The 17025-nt window shown below is 45.6% G+C and overlaps 1 protein-coding gene across 1 annotated transcript in view; it reads right to left on the bottom strand.

Annotated features, from left to right (window-relative positions):
• Positions 1 to 358: 358 nt before the first annotated feature.
• Positions 359 to 17025, bottom strand: part of stard9 (StAR-related lipid transfer (START) domain containing 9) — a 32672-nt gene continuing 16005 nt past the window's right edge. Inside the window, exons 12-32 of the mRNA XM_083683691.1 lie at positions 16528 to 16625; positions 16177 to 16254; positions 16000 to 16077; positions 15705 to 15884; positions 14867 to 14918; positions 14600 to 14725; positions 14384 to 14466; positions 14194 to 14255; positions 13419 to 13612; positions 12552 to 13035; positions 4963 to 12426; positions 4517 to 4717; positions 4129 to 4312; positions 3813 to 3956; positions 3555 to 3654; positions 3258 to 3424; positions 2935 to 2999; positions 2618 to 2820; positions 2446 to 2525; positions 2178 to 2336; positions 359 to 1874 (exon numbers count right to left, since the gene is read on the bottom strand). Of these exons, the coding sequence (XP_083539817.1) occupies positions 1773 to 1874; positions 2178 to 2336; positions 2446 to 2525; positions 2618 to 2820; positions 2935 to 2999; positions 3258 to 3424; positions 3555 to 3654; positions 3813 to 3956; positions 4129 to 4312; positions 4517 to 4717; positions 4963 to 12426; positions 12552 to 13035; positions 13419 to 13612; positions 14194 to 14255; positions 14384 to 14466; positions 14600 to 14725; positions 14867 to 14918; positions 15705 to 15884; positions 16000 to 16077; positions 16177 to 16254; positions 16528 to 16625 (10304 nt within the window). The 3' untranslated portion in view covers positions 359 to 1772. The remainder of the gene's footprint in view (positions 1875 to 2177; positions 2337 to 2445; positions 2526 to 2617; positions 2821 to 2934; positions 3000 to 3257; positions 3425 to 3554; positions 3655 to 3812; positions 3957 to 4128; positions 4313 to 4516; positions 4718 to 4962; positions 12427 to 12551; positions 13036 to 13418; positions 13613 to 14193; positions 14256 to 14383; positions 14467 to 14599; positions 14726 to 14866; positions 14919 to 15704; positions 15885 to 15999; positions 16078 to 16176; positions 16255 to 16527; positions 16626 to 17025) is intronic.

Below are 17025 nucleotides of genomic sequence, written 5' to 3'. Positions count from 1 at the left end.
ACACACTTCTCTGCGCCCCCACCCCGACTGCCTGCCGGCCGAGTCTAATCGTAACACACCAACACCCCCGCCCACTTCAGAAATGTCACCTCTACTACTGCTGCCACCATTGACACAGTACTATTTCACCGACAAGTGTGGTTGTGTTCTGATGTGTTGACCTACCGCAAAAATACTCGGAGTTACCACTCTACCGCCCAAAAGTTGTCTACGTCATGCATGTGCTACCTACTAAAGAATAAGCCTGTTCATATGTTGTACAGTAATGGTTCATCCCTATCATTCACAATTAATAAAATTTTTGCACAATAGATAAAGCGTGTAAATCCAAACAATCAAAAACAACTCCACGTTTATTTCAAATATGTCAGGTTTAATTAGAAAAATAACATGCACATACATTGTATTTTGTAGACATTAGGCTTTTGTAAATACAAACATTTAGAGTATCGTTATCAAAAATAACAACATAACAAAACATAAATAATTATGTGCATTTTGACATGGTAAAATAGGCACTTAGAAAAATATGGATACAAATAAACTCAGTACAAAAGTCATTGTTCTGTCCCCTCTGTTCTTCTTTGGTTCCCAAGAGAACCTGATTAGTCACACTCTGCAGCGCTACTGCTCCAGCTAAAACATGTCCTGAACTGTCAAGAATAAATGTATGGCTTTAAAACTGGATTTCATCCAGCACTGACTAACATGATAATAACAATGATAACAGCCATGCCTTTGACCAACTAAGACATAGTCTCAACACTGTACAAACTATTGAAAACAATTTTTCATTGTGAACAACACCTTCAATGAACCACTGCATTTATTATCTTGTGCAATAAACAATGACATAAGGAAGAAACACTTCAAAGTATCTTAACTGTTAATCAATGTTCAGAGTAAAAGCTATTGACTATATCTTCAAGCATGAAGCTGTACTCTGTACTGAAATGACCAATATGAACAGTTCTAAAAACTCTGTCACCTGAAGACAATAGGAGCGTAGCAATAAATAGTACACAAATGATCAAGAAACAGATAAGGACGCTAGTCCTAATGACTCAGCTTATCTGAATTGGGGGTGCAGTTTACAGAATGTGAATTACATCTAGCTTTTGTCCTGTATACAGCTACCCCTTTTTCCACATTGAGTGGTCGTACAAAAAACATTCTGTAGAATCAGGATTAATTAGTGAGTGTGACAGAGACACAGGTCGCAGGGGTGACACAAATGTCACAGAGTGGCAAGAATAGAAGCGTACAGTAAAGATACACTGTAAACATCTGTGCAATTATAGGCAACTTGCATCATATACAGTATCAGTATTGAATATGTGTGTAATGTGAAAGCTTTTATAGACTGGGGTCACGAAGGTCAAAAGCTGCAGTAACACTAGATGGGATGGGTGGGTCAAGTCTACGAGCCAGTCCCTCAGTCCTGAAACACCTCGGACCATTCAAACTTTGGCATTTAGCATTGGGATAGATGTATGCATACTATACACATTGACCTATACACTGATTTTCAATTAAGCATTTAAACACAAAACACACTGTTACAGTATATACTAAAAAATAAAAAATAAACTTCATACAAAAAAGCTGCATGATACTTTGTATCATAAATATCAACGTAACATCAGTGCACTTCAAAATAATAAAGTCAAGTAAATAAAGTCAGGTGCAAAATTAAAAAAAAAGAGACCCAGTCCCAGTGCAGGACTTTCAGTCTAAGTGCTCACTGCTACATGTGTGGTCTGCTATCTGTCTTACAGAGAGAAGAATGCATCCAGCTCAGCGATGACCGCTGCCTGTCTTCTAGCCACCTGGTTGAGCAGTCTCTGAGGGAGCGAAGGAGTGCCCAGATCCACCTGAAGGACAGGACAAACAGAGAGTCAAGGGAGGGAAGAGTGGAGGGAGCGAAAAGGAGAGAGTAGGAGACGTATCATTAGATTAGGCAGGTGTGACGGGTGGGATTCGAACTTGGGTCTCCCATATTGACGACTCGAGTGTCTACCCTTTGGCTAAAAGGACATCCTCAAGGTCGGAGGGCGACACTTGAGTTTAAATGTCTCAGGCAGGGCTACATCATCACTGATTCCAAACTACCCCTGCTACCCCTGTCCATGGTTACTTTTCAGACCACATCATACAGCCAGAGTAGCCTGACTCACCTGCAGCAGGTAGATGACCCTGACCACCTCTCGACCGCTGCGTCTGATAGGTTGAAGGAGCCAGGCGCTGGGCATCATCTCTCCGCGGACAGCATCCATACTGGGGCGAGGGAGAGACTCCTCAAACACAGACTGCATGGCCAGCACCCACAGATCATCCTGGAAGATGACATAACCACAGAGTTTAGCAGCAGGTTATGTTGGGCTGTGGTGGGGCAGTAGAAATCTGCTGGATGTGTTGGGAGGTCCAGCTTGTGAGGTGACTAACCTGTTTGGACTCAGTGCTGATGCAGCAGAAGTCCCGGGGCTGTTTGAGGTGGCAGGTGGACGGATCCGTCAGCAGGTAGACTGATTAGAGACACAGAGAAAAGATATTGTGTCAGACAGACGACTACAGACAGAGAGGGGACATTATCCTTTATTCTCTCTAGGCAGCTCACCAAGCTGAGTGCTGTCATCTAGTGGTCGTGTCCAGGCAGAGCGGACAGACTCATGGAACAGGTGAGTCTTGGAGTGGTCTCGGACCAGGCTCCACAGACTGGTCAGGGGCCTCTCCAGCTCCACCGCCCCCAGGAAACCATGTGCTGAAGGGCTGGACGAAGGCTTGTAGAATGCCTGGACACCTCGCTCTGTGCCCTGATACCTACAGAGACAGAGAAAGGAGGGGGGTGATTAATACACAATCGGTAAGCCAGGGACGGCTTCTTTACACTTTAACATGAACATGATAGGGGAGTAAACATACAGTCCAACTCACCTCCAACCTGCTGTGGCCTTCCCCATCACCAAGTTCCCCATCTCACCAGCAGAAGCCAGACGCACCTGGGGAGCAGGTGACGACAGTTGTCTTCATACCAAACAATACAGGCGCTTAAGTTTCAATAATTAATCATTATGTGATCGAGTAGGTGAGCATGTGTTCAGTTCAACTCAATGCAATAAACCTGCATCGTCCCAGAGGGACAATTTGTGTGCAGCATAGGAAAACATGAATTAAGAACACCCATAAAGTATACACACTGCTTGAGGGTTACTATAACATGGTGGATGTTGAAGGGAGGTGCGTGCATCATATTCTACCTCAGCCATGGCTTGACCAAGGAGACAGGATGTGATATTCTGGTAGGCCGTGGATATGGACGAGGCAGAGCCAAAGGATGTGGTGCGTTGGCGTAGCAGGCATGTGGGGGAGGGCGACAAGAACATCAGGGGCTCACACCCTGTGATGGCGGGCTCGAGACGCACATCTAGAGTGGTCAGAAAATAAACACACAAATGGTTCACATTGGTTTAAAATATAAACACAGACAAAAGACATGAGTTGTATTATCAGGATGTAGTGTAGTGAGAAGCTGGTGGTAGTGAATCACTCCTCACCCTGGGCTGAGAGCCAGGCACGCTGGGTCTTCACACTCTGAGAACCACATATCGGAGGACGAGCCCTGACCTTCACTACGTCATCCTGGACCCCAGGGACCTAACCAAAAATAACAAAAGAGAAAAATGGAAGGCTGTAAGGCTGTAATGTAAGGTTATTTACCATTTGGTTTTACTGTTGAGAAAACATTGATGATAGACGAGTTTGATTAAATCAAATCGAAGTGCATTGAATGTGAATGTAAAACATCTTGGTACCTGTAGTGTGAGTGTGGGTCTACTGCCATCCTTCAGCTGAGCTGTGCCACTGTTGTAACCGGAGGTTGGGCCGGAGGACAGGCTGAGGCTAGACCCAGTGCACAGTGTACTGTTGCTGACACGCGTCCGATATCTCAAGTCATCCTGAATGTAAATGTAAATGAAATACGGGGACACCCACACACACACAAGGTTTTGTTATTTTTTTCCTATTGTACAACATCAGAGCATGAATAATCAAAATCAGTCATGACATTAATTTTATATTCAATCAATTCCACCATAAACACGAGCCTCTGTAACAACGGGTACTAACCTTCACCACCTGGGACAGAGCCTGTTGCTGCAGCCGTCTCTTCTCCTGCTCTGTCCTCTCACGAAGCCGTTCCCGTGCCTTGGCTATCTCTGTCCTGGCCTCCTCACGGGCACGGCCATAGTCACGCAGCAGATGCTCTATCTCTAAGGGATAATGCCCCTCTCCTCTGGGTGGATCTTGGATTCTGAAATTGATAGGACAAAAACCGTTGATCAACTACACTCTTAGAAAAAAAGGTTACCTGTCCCTGTGGGAGAACCCTTTCCAGATAAGGTTCTAAATGGAACCCAAAAGGGTTCTTCAAAGGCTTCTCCCACAGGGACAGCTGAAGAACCTGATTTTTCTAAAAGTGTGTATGCTATTGTCTAGAGATCCTGGGGAGTCTAACCTGCTGGTCTCCACCACTTCCTGGCGGAGTTGCTGCAGGTACTCTTTGCGGCGGCTGGGCAAGGCTGAGACCCTGGAGGATGGTATGGCTTCCTGAGGAGGGGACCGGGGATGTTTGCTGGGGCTGAGGCTACGAGCCCGACGACAAGTCTGCAGACGAGCCTCCCTCTCCTGCCTCAAACTCTCAATGCTCCTCCGATGTCTAGTAAGAGAGGAACATAGAGAATTACTGACCTTTGATTACATGTAGTGCAGTATACTGGAATGTATATACAATTATTATCAATTATTGTAATATGTTTCCAGCTACAAAACACAGACAGAAAACCCCCCAAATGGCTGCTTAAATCAAAACGTATTGCAATGTAATATCTAGTCTATTTATTTACATGAGAGTGCTAACACAATGATATCAACCCATAGAGATAGAGCCAGTTCCAGGTTTACCTGTCAAAGAGTTGCTGCTTGGTGGGGGCAGTTGAGGGCTCCTCCCTGGAGCCAGACGTGAGCATCTTCAACAGCATGTCAGTCTCTCCCAGACCGTAATGCAGCTTGGCCTCAGTCAGCTCCACAGTCAGCTGGTGAGGGTTCATGTTCAGATGGACCGTGGCCATGACCTGCTCCCTCTCCTTACGTAACCTCTCTATCTCCCTCGTCTTCTTGTCCTTCTGAAACATGGATTGTGGACTCAGGCTTGACCTATGACTCTCCACCTCGGCCCATTCAGGCTGGTTTCTCTTCATCTCATGACCATTGGGTTGATGATAAATGGTTGGTTTGTGTAGGCAACTACTGGTCTGTCTCTCAGATGGATGCCCCTCACTAATACCTGACCAGTTGGTGAACTTGTTGTGCATGGGCAGGTCCTCTGGGACCGTCTGGTGGTGTTCCCTCTGTGGGGACATGTTGGTGACAGGGTTGATGCTCACGAGGATGTCAGTGTTGCACTCGCTAGGGGCCAATGACACCATGTCATCTTCCTGAAGCTGGATGGTGTTCTCACTAAGACGGGAGGGTTCATAAGCACCACCGCAGCACCCTACTGGATCCTCTGATGCTCTGCAGTGGTTGTGGTATTCCATGGTTCGCCTCCTGTAGCTTTGTGGACTTTCATGTTTAGATATTGATTTCTCCTCCTCTTTAGAGACACCATTCTGTCTGAATGTGAGAGATGTATAATTATGCATAGTGACTCTATCACTGGTCGTAAGAGATGGGACAGATCTTGGACTCTGGTTGGGGGTTTTATACCGAGTGGAATTTGAAAATATCTTATCCTTTTCTTCCTCATAGAGAACATCTCTGGTTTTATCTTGGGTGTATTTATCTAAAGATGAACCAAGGCTCACTGAGCATCCATCAGACTCTCTCTGACAACTGAGGTCACTCACATTCTCAAGAGATATTGATCCAATTGATTTAGTGGAGTTGATGTCACAAGGCTGCCTGAGCATTTGATCATTCTCTGTAAAAGATATGCTTGTTCGTTGTTCTTTGTAACTAAACCAGGGTTTGGACTGGCCCTCATTTTGGTCCAAACTTTGTTCTTTTCCATTTTGCATCTTAAATGTCTGATGTTCTTTGAGACCTTGTAAAGACAGTTTTCTGTTCTGCTGGGTCCCTGCCCTGGCTCCCACAGTGAGAATGGGGGAGGAGGCACGGTCTGTGAAGCTCACTTCTTTTCTATAGCAAATTTCAGGGCCATTCTTTGTTGAGGAGATAAGGCTTCCTTGTCTTGTCATATGTGATGGACTACTGCTGATTTCAGAGACGCCATTGCTTCTGGGAGACACTCTCTCAGGTTTGAGGTCATCAGAGTTTCTGTGACTAGATCTTACACGGTTGTCACTTTGGACAACTGTTTCCAGGGAAGGGACTTTAAAAGGGACATTCTCTGGATGCAGACTAGATTTTCCGAGAACAGTGGAGCCACCAAGTTGCAGGTCAGGCATGCTCTGAATCTTATCATCTGTCCAATGTTTATTCTGACAATTTATCCTGTCCTCTTGTGACACACTGAGAACCTCTGAGCCAATTACTTTGACTATCACATTGACCTCATGGGCTTTGGACCTCTCAATGGATGGAGATTGGTGGACAGACGTTTTGTTCTCTACATGTGTTGGAGCCCTTTCTGTCTGGATTGCAATGTCTACTGCTGTTTGGGTCGAACAGTCTCTTTTAGTCCAATGTTTAGAGTGAGATTGTGACACTTTAATAGTTCTCATTGGGCTGTGTTTGATGACATCACCACTTCTCATGCACTGAACATTCCCAAGTAGATCTGAGGTGTTGTGGATCAGCTGCGAGAGATGTACAGACATGTTCTGTAGGCTGGCCCATGTAGTGGTCTCTCTACTGGCCTCTGCAGTCCTCTGTGTCACTGGTACCTCAGTGCAGCTCCTCCTGTGACGGTTTCTCTTCTTCATATCCTCATTAACTGTAGTTGTCTGAGTGCCATGATCACATGTGTTGCTGTACCCTTGAGACCTACCAACCTGATACTCCTGCTCAGAGGAGTAAACCAACATGATCTCATCCACTTGGCCAGAGCTGTTACCTGGATCTCCAGGAACATAATTACAAGAGGAATCACTGTTCACAGTCAGGTTCAGTGGTTGATTGTCAACATCAGAGGCTTGGTTACTTGGATTCAGCTGACTTTTAGGGGACATTTCCTCTTGGAAATCTTCAATGCTGCTTAGAGTGCTGGAGAGGCCCTTATTGTTGGCATATGTGCTCAGGTGGGAATTAAAAGGAGAGTTCTGCACATTTAAACCGTTATCAACACTGCAGCACCTAGCTATACGTTTGTCAGCACTATTCAGCAGAGGAGATTTGCAAGATATGTCAGCAGCACTTCCAAATGCTGGGTTTTTGTAGCACCTTGGCTCTTCATCTTGCCATTGGTGAACAAAAGGGTTAATGTCACTGGAGGCAAAATGCATTGATGAATCCTGTTGTTTTAATGGATTGGGTGTATAGTGTGACAATTCTCTTTCTTTCAAACTTGTGGCCATGGTTTTCTCCTGACTGATCCTTGTCTCCTTTGCCTGTAGTGATTGTGCTATTGGGCTGTGCTCTTTCTGAATCACACTGACCCCAACTCTGGTTTTACCATCACATTTACCAGGGGTCCAAGTTTCCATAGTGTGGTTGCCTTTTGACCTTGACAGAGTAGGCCTATTTGCTGCACCGCTGCTGTGCGTGACCTCTTGTTTATCATGACTTTGAGCTCCTGGTTTAACTCTAGATGATGAAGGCCCTTTTCGATGCACCCTGGAGGTCATGTTCTCTTCTTCATCTGAGGAAGATTTGAGGGTGGAGTCAGATGATGAAATGGGAGGGGCCTGAGCTTGGACTCTTCTAAACCTCTTTGACTTTCCCTTTTTGTAATTAACAACAGAATTACCACTGCAGTGATGGGGTTGTCTGCAATCAAATGTTTTGGTATTTCCCTCACTGGACATGATATCTCTATCACTTTCACCTAATAATGCCATATTTGCGTCCCTACTTCCCTGGGTTATTCTGGATGGAGAAGATGTAATACTACTTGTTTCACTTGGAGCTTCAAACATGGTTACAGGAGACTGTGTTACAAGTTCAGTCATTAACTCCTCTTCATTTTTACCCACTTGGCCACCTTTGGTATTGTTCATGGTCACATGGCACTGAGCAGTCAACCATTTTTCAACATGGCATATGTCATACTTCAAGTTGGCCAATTTATTTTTAGGATCAACAGTCACACAAGTCTTATGAAAGTTGTCTGCCTGAGGTTGACGTGGACAGTTGGATGGCAGTAATCCTTGACTAATGTGTGTGTCTTTTTGGTGCTCATTTCTCATCTCCTGTGATTGACATGAATATTCACGACCAGGACTGACAGTAACACGTCGCACATCAGCAGACTGCACATCATCTGGGGAAGTTTGACCTTTGTGGTGTTTGTCAGGTATATACTGTGTATACTGATGAAATCCTTCCTTGTTAGAGAGTGACTCCACAGCTGCATGCATATGCAGGACATCTTGGGAAAGCTGTCCACTTTGCCTCGTTGAGTTCAATTTGCATACACCCTTGTTTCTGTTTTGAACATCACTTTCTGGGACCATAATGACATCCCTTGCATGGATAAATTCAACATTTGGTTGTATGGCACCCACTGAGGATGTTCTGGGGTGGTTTTGGAGAGTTTTTAGAACAAAACGCTTCAGAATTTGTTCAGGTGAGCAGGCCTGGTTGGCAATTTGTTCATCATCATCAACATGACAGGTCAGATATGTCTCTGTTTGTTTCTTTATGTCGTCCAATTGCAAAACAGAGGACTTCTTTGTCAGACCTTCCCTTTGAGAAATGCTGTATCCTTTGGGTGAGGTGGAAATGTCCACTGAATAACTTCCCACTGGTGGCGATAAAGGTTTGCCACGGCACTCAGGCTGTCCTTGGTTGTTTAATGACAGACTTAATGTGACATCTTGGCTTGTTACAGTGAAAGATGGGGCAAGAGAATCATCGCTAGCAGGATCATAAGATGTTCTTACAGAACAACCCTGATTCATGTCTGTACTCTCAGTGGATATAGGGGCCTGGCTAGTAAAACCAGTGGACTGAAAATTGTTGTCTTCTGGGTAACTCATTCCTGGGCTCACATCTAACATCATATTGTTGGAGCTCCCTGGACATTCATTTGGCGCCACATTTTGGTTTGGTGTGTTTCCAATTTGAATGCTGTCATGTTCCATGGGTAAAGAGCTTCTATGGATGGTTTGAATCATCCTTGTTCCTCCATCTTGAATAAGCATTTCTCTCGCTTGGATGCTCTGATCAAAATGACACACATGGAGGATATTTTCTCTACAGTGAGAACCATTCGTTTTGAGGGAAGAGGCTCCAAGAATGTCTCCATGGCTTTTTGCCATGCCTGCTCTGGTGTTTTCTTTGTTTAGCCCCCTGGACACAGAACAGCCAAGATACTGTTCTGATGAGGAAGAGCAAGGCTTAGTAGTCGTCAGTAGCCCATTTAATTGATGGTCCCTAACTGCTTGTAGATCCTTGAGTTCATCACATTTGTTTGGTTTACTTGTTAATAAGGTGTTTAAGGTTGGGTTCTCCAGTTCACTGTTACTGTTTTCACCATCCCCATCTACACTGACATTGTATGTCATGTGCTCTTTCACCACTTCGGAGATTCTCATATCTATTGCGCTACAAGCCCTGTCCCTGTGGCGTCCTTCTCTACCAATCTCATCGTCTCTTCTGTCTTCTTTCCCCTGCCCTTTAACACCTGCTTTTTCATCCTTTTCTACTTCTCTCTTTTCACGAGCTGCCTTCTCTCCAAATGAAACCTCTTTATGGTCACCTCGGTCATCCGATTCCTCACATTCCTGATGGAGAGAATCATGTTTTCGGTAACTAGGTTCAGACAATGACATCACCGCTAAAGCCATGGGCTCTTGCTTGGGGCTATCTACATTGCAGTCTGAATAGGAATTTCTAGACTTATCCATTGCCATGGCAGATTGTTTCCCTTTTACGTCACTGGCGTTATTGTTGTCATCTGGCCAAATCACTTCTTGGCTGTTGTTGATTGGTGTGGTGGAGAATGTTACCGGGTCACCTCCGTTACTCCTCTTTGGAATTTTCATGCTGCCTATGAAAGTGTCCTGTAGTTTGTTTCTTTTTCTGGAATTTTTACATAGAGATTCCTGCTCTGCTAGTCCACAGTTCTGCTCAGTGCTTTGGGTTTCAAGCTTTTGCAGCATTTTGTCACATTTAAGTGACACATCTTTGGTGTTGCTGACCTCAAATAACTTTGAATCTTTTTCCATCTCACCATCTACATTGTATAGCTTATTTTCACAAGTGGGATTCTTTGTGGCATTTTCACTGTCAGATGTCTCGCTCAACATTTCGCCCTCATATTCAGGATAAGTTAACAAACTGGCTGTTGAGGGAAGGCCTGAGCTAGATCCATCTGTGTTGGTGAAACTGGTTGTGTCTAAAACTCCCACAAGCGGCACTTCTGTGAGAGCCATGACCTGCTCATGGGATACTGCTAGCTCCAATGGTGATGGGATGAGTTTCTTCTTACAGTCAACAGTTGGAGCACAAGCTGATTTATGTGAAGGAGGCCATGATGAGACACCTTTCCTCTGATTGTTGTGACAGCCTGACTTGTCAATAGATATATTCTCCATATTTTCCGACAACCCTTCAATATGGCCATCAAAACACACTGACTCCTTAGTCAATAGCAATATTGCATGTTCAGGTGTTGGGAGGAACTGAGAGTCCAGGAAATTCAAAGTATCTGTTGTCCCTTCTGAAACTTCAAAACTGTCTTCCTCTACTGTAACATGTTCCCCCTCTGTGCTGTGAGTAGATGCAGAGCTACGACTACCAGATCCACTGGGGCAGTCTGAGAGATCCACACTGATGGGGCTGGGACTGCCGGAGCTGCTGCCTGCTGCACTGAACATCATTCTCCTTCTCAAGGCTACAGAGTCCCTGGGCATCCTAGGGCTATCTGTTGCATCAGTGGAGGACCAAGCATCTGTGAGCGCGAGCAAACTCTCAGGCTCCCTCACACTACAACTGCTTAGAGAGCTAGGGCTTTTAGTCAACGTGGCTTGAACATCCCCAAATTCTTCACTCATTTTTGATACGGCGTCTCTACATCTGAACTGTGTCACTGGTGGCACCTGGGGGACTGGCTCCCTAACTGCTACAGTTTTCCCATTTCCTCTCGTTTTAGGACCACCATGTTGGCTCCAGTAAGCCTCTGCTGGCATTTCAGTATCTTTCACAATGTCATCCCTCTCTCTAGTTGACTGAATCTCTGAGCCAATATTATTTTCAACAGAGGGATGGAAAGAGCCCCTCAACATTGAATGAGTGGGTGCCCCTGTCTGTCTCAATGCTACCGTTACTTTTCTGTGTTTCCCACTGCCCTCCATTGCCAGGGAGTCCTTGGACATCTGGCTGTCTTCACTCTCTGCCTCACTCTGATTAAACTCCTCCTCTTTCAGCTGCTTTGCCAAGGTCATGACGTATGCGGAGGACAGGGAGTCCATTGAGAACAAGCTGTCACAGTCAGAGGAGCCTTCATCTTCCTCCTCTTCCTCCCCAATTATCTCCTCCCATCCTGCTAGTCCCTGCTGTCTCTCCACCCACCTAGTGGTCTTGTTCATCAGGGCCTCTGCACTGTGCCAGCGCCTTTGCCTGCTATCTAATGAAAAAGTCTTTTGATCAAGCTCCTCACATGAGACTGTTGTTTTTAGGGTGCATTTCTTTCTGCTCATCTTGGTGTCCCCTCTGTGTCTGTTTTGCTTCCAAAGAAATCGTCTTACTGTCTTACCATTGGTCCCTCTGCCTCCACTCAGTCCTGATGGTGGCTTTCTAAACACCCTGGCAAATGCTGTCTTTATCCCAGGGCCAACTGAGCGAGAGAATACCTTCCTGATGGCCTCTAAGCCCTTGCTACCTCCATGTGGAAGGCTCTTCACACCCTTACATGGAACATTCTGAGGGCTGGATTTGCTAACTGTTGGTTCCTTAACGGTGACAGCACTTTTTAACTGTAGAACAGCCCCATGTTGTGAGGGACGCCCCACTGTTGGATTCTGATTGGTCTTGAAAGTTAACCCTCGTTTAGGAAGCAGCGGTTTCCTCTCTGGCCTCTCACAGCATGGCTGAGCAGGGGCAGGAGTCTCCCCCTCCTTGACAGACTGCTTCAGGTTCTCAGAGGAGCTGGCTCTGCTCCTGGACCCATGACTGTGTCCTGAGGAGAACGTATTGGAGCGACTCCTCGTCCTCTCGCGCGGAAGACATTCGTCAGACACCCATTTCCTGCAGCCGATGGAGTCAAACGTCAGTTCAGAGGATTTGTTTCTTTTCAGGAAATGGCTGTTGGGGGGAAAACAAAACAATGTTTTATAATCATTCAACAAGTCAGTGTAATTCTACCTAAAAGTCCAGCAAGTAAAATGTAGGCATGCAAATAGCCCAGTCTAAAGAGTACTCACACTGACCTAAATATTGGGGTGTGTTGGGGGTACAAACGGGACAGGAGGTCAGCTGAGAAAGAGTGTCTGCGCAGGACAGGTTGACATCCTCTCGACCTTGATGGGGAGCCAAGCTCTGGGGAAGAAGGGCTATCTAGACCAGGCGGCAGGGCCTTCTCCAGCCGCTGCAGTTCCCTTTTAGACTCTAGTAGGTGGCGCTTGCGAGCAATCCTCTGCAGCTGGTAGTGCAGCCTTTTCCGCCGAATGCGACTCTCTGCACGCCACAGGGCGTGGTGTCGCAGTAGCTCCTCTTGCACCACCCTCTTTCTGGCCCCCACCACTTTAGAAGGAGGGGCCACTGTCTCGCCACTCCCTTCCCCTGAACCCTCTGTAGTTAGTCTGTCAGGGTGGGGGTTAGTAGATGTAGGATCAGTCTGCACTCCAAACTCCTGTGTTCCCTTTTCCTCTATTGCTGCCAGACGTTGCTTCTCCTGCAAGATCCACTGCTGGACTGTAGACGAAAACAAATCACATAGGTAACACTTAACATTAAATTGCTTTAGACCGGTGTAATAATGCTGTTATTACATGGTATTAACACGTTATTATAGATAATTGAGTCATTGCTTTGTAATAACATAACAGTGGACTTTAGCTGTATTGTTACAAAAGTATGTGTTGTTACAGTGTCGTCCAAGAACAACTGAATTAACCACTCAATTTTGTTATTACAAAAGTAGAAATATCTCATTACTATCTAATAACAAAGTCATTTCAAAATCACCTAGAAACAACATCTTAATACAATGTTGTTACATTTAAACCGTTACTAGACAGGCATAAGTGTAATCATCACATAAAATGTGTTGTATATGGCAATGAAAGTGTACTCACTCTCAGTGTGTTGTTGTCTGAGATGGGCCTGCTCTCTCTCCAGATCTCTCTCTGCCTGTCTCTGTTCAGCCTGGATCTCCTGCCGCAGACACTCCACGTACCTCTGCTGCTCCTCCACACGCTGCCTGGGGGGAGGCTCCTCACTGGGAGAGAGACAGTCCTCCGTCTGCCCCTGGAGCTCCTCACCACCAACACTGTTAACACATAGATACACAGATACAGTATATGACCACCCAGATGTAAGGCAATGAGAAAGATAGAAAATACACCAAATTGAAGTAGAGGAAATATCAAATTATTAAAACAGATCTTCAATCATCTATACTAAAACAATTCCATAAACTTGTAATGTTACCTCACTGCAGTAAAAATGTGAGTTCAAGGCTGAGAGCCCTGAAATTGTCATAACAAAATAACTGAGACCAGAGACGGTATATCAATCTGACTGAGACCACTGGCTTCTTAGCAGGAGTGCTACTGTTGTTGGGTTTAGTGCAGTGTCTGTGCTGTAACCAAGCAACGGCCGAGCCTGTCCTGTAAACAACAAGCTGTGATTGCTCCAAGAGACTGAGGTAAGCACTCTCTCTCTCTCTCTCCTTCAAGTAGGAGGAAACATGCATGAAGCATTAGCCACTCTCCATTGCACTTACACCAGTGGTAACTTTTCCTACATATCAAATATGTATCTGGTGAATCTTGTATATGAGCTTTGTCCTTTTAAGACATGTATGGTGACTGTTTTATACTGTAGGGATGCTCCTGCGGGTGTATTTACCTGCAGTCAGACGTGAGGGGTCGAAGGTCACTGAAGCTACAGGTCAGTGCACCCTCACTAGCCTGTCAAGAGGAGAATTGTAGTTATGCATCATCATCATCATCATCATCATCATCATCATCATCATCATCATCTTGAAGACATCATTATCTTCATCATAACCATAACAAACCACCTCAGGAGTACCCACCCGTCTCCGTTCTCTCAGGACTGCTGCCTCTGCAGGGTGGTTGAAGCGGAACTTATGGACACCTCCCAGAGTGATCACCGTCCCTGAAGACAGAGAGACAAGCATACACCAAACATCACTTGGCTGCTGGGGTTTCAGCTCTGTATTCCCCAATATATGTGTGTATTATCAGTTGATCATGATGCAAATGAGTCATTGTGGATGAGGAGGGCTCACCTTGTGCCAGTCTGCAGGACTCTGTGACCTCCCTGTCATTGACCATGCAGACACTCCCAGGCACAGGCCTCAGGGTTACAACCCCACCCTGGTTCTCTATCTCACAGGTGGCATTGCCCTGCAGGACTGGAGGTGGAAGAGAACAAATGACAAACTCAATTTCTCTCAAAAGAGATACTACATGTATAGGAAAATACCCAGAAAATGGGAAAATACTAGAAAAATAAATAAATACATTTTGCACACAAAAGAAGAAATGTGATATACCTATATGTGGTTCTTCCCGTTGGTCCAACGGTCCAATCCTGGTTATCCCCTCCTACAACAGAGGGCAGCAAAGAGTTTAACATAAACAGAGATTGGGGGAAAAGATTACAGCAGTCAGAAACAAATGCACAGTTGGGCGGACCAAAAACAAACGTTTCATAACAGATAAAATTACATTATCACATCATATTTTTTACGCATGACATTCACAGAACATATTTTTTACGCATCACCTTCGTTTAGCTCTCAGGAAAATGGGAGTTGTTGTTTACCAACCACTATCTTGTGGGATGAAAGGGTTTCTTATATAACTACAAACACACTGCTGCTGGGGCACATGCATTCCCAGGTGGCGTTGGCTCTTTACATACAGGAAGCGGTGTAATTGTCAAGCCTAAAGCCCTTCTTGTCATAGTCAGAATCAGGACAGGCTTCCCCTGAGCCCTAGCCTGAGAACGGAGATGACTCCTAACCGGTCTGATTTGAGAGGAGAACACATCACAGAGACTGCAGAACAGTACCGGGAGAATGAAGGGGGGGAAATGAAAATGAGAGAGGGCAGAGTGAAAACGCACCTCGTTTCATTAGATATGCGAGAAGAGCAGAAAGAGAGAAGGAAGAACAGGGGAGGAAGAATCTAAGTAGATAAAAGAAAGAACATTTCAGTCACACACCTGACAAAGAGACTTAACGTCAGAAAGAAAAGTTAGTGGGGATGTAAAGTTAGTGGGGATGTTTATAGATATATACTACAAGGATCCGTACATGTGAATAATGTGTGTGTGTGTGTGTGTGTGTGTGTGTGTGTGTGTGTGTGTGTGTGTGTGCGCACGTGTACCCTGAGGTGGTAGAAGGTGACCCCTGTGCTGAGGACGTCCCGGTCCAGGGTGATGAGGTGTGGCAGGAGGGAGTGGATGAGGAAGCCAGCCCTGTCTCTGTTGATGTCCACACTATACTGCTCCAGCAGCTCCTTCTTATCCCGCCAGCTCTCAGACCAGTCCTTTGTCAACTGCTCCACCTGGAGACAGAGGTGAAGGGTAGGGTCAGGTCAACTGTGGTGGTCTAAGAAGAGGGTGTGGCAAAGGAACTACAGTAAACAGGTGTGGTGTTAGGTGTGGTCTACAATATGTCACCTTGAGTTCATTCTGTAACACGATGTCAGAGAGATTTCCGTCTCTCTCATCACTCAGGGAAGGGCTGGGATTTCGCTGCTGTGGGGAGAAGGAGAGAGAAATGTATGAATTTAGCAAAACGTAGGCATGAGCCTCAAGCAGTTGTTAAATATAAGAAGCTGCTGTAATAAGCATTACCATCTTAAAGCTGAGCAGCATGCTCTTCAGTCGGTCTATCTCCTCCCTCAGGTCCCTGATCAGCCTCACGCTGGCATCCTGTGGGGAGACATCAGACATCATTTCATACCTCATAATACCCAGAGACAATGAAGAGCACAAGACAAATGGCTCCACACACACACACACACACACACACACACACACACACACACACACACAGGCACACAGGCGCACACACACACACACACACACACACACACACACAGGCACACAGGCACACAGGCGCACACAGGCGCACACACACACACACACACACACACACACACACACACACACACACACACACAACCAAATCCTTATATCACCAACCTCGTTGACCCGGGGTTTGTTGACGATGTTCCTGGCGTGAGCTGCGTAACGGAGGGTACTGAGGGTCTCGTTGTAGCTGCTACAGGAGGGGGAGACGGCTGCAATGGACAGTGGACACATTCAATTCCACTTACACTAACAACAACTATCTACACTAAAACACTATGACCTTCATCAAAAAACATTAAATTAAAAACACAACATAACTCGTATTATATATGCCATTTAGTAGACGCTTTTATCCAAAGCGACTTACAGTATGGTGTAATATTGTTTTATATAAATACTCCTGCTCAAACCCACAACCTCAAAAGCTTCATGCCCTACCGACTGAGCCACACAGAACCAGCCACACAGGACCAGCCACACAGGACCAGCCACACAGGACCAGCCACACAGGACCAGCCACACAGGACCAGCCACACAGAACCAGCCACACAGGACCAGCCACAGTACTTTCACTCCCACTAGTCCTATTAGGGTGAAACAGATAGGAAA

Source organism: Argentina silus, assembly GCF_951799395.1.
Source record: "Argentina silus genome assembly, chromosome: 13".
Lineage (NCBI taxonomy): Eukaryota > Metazoa > Chordata > Actinopteri > Argentiniformes > Argentinidae > Argentina > Argentina silus.
This window is presented reverse-complemented; position numbering and strand designations above follow the sequence as displayed.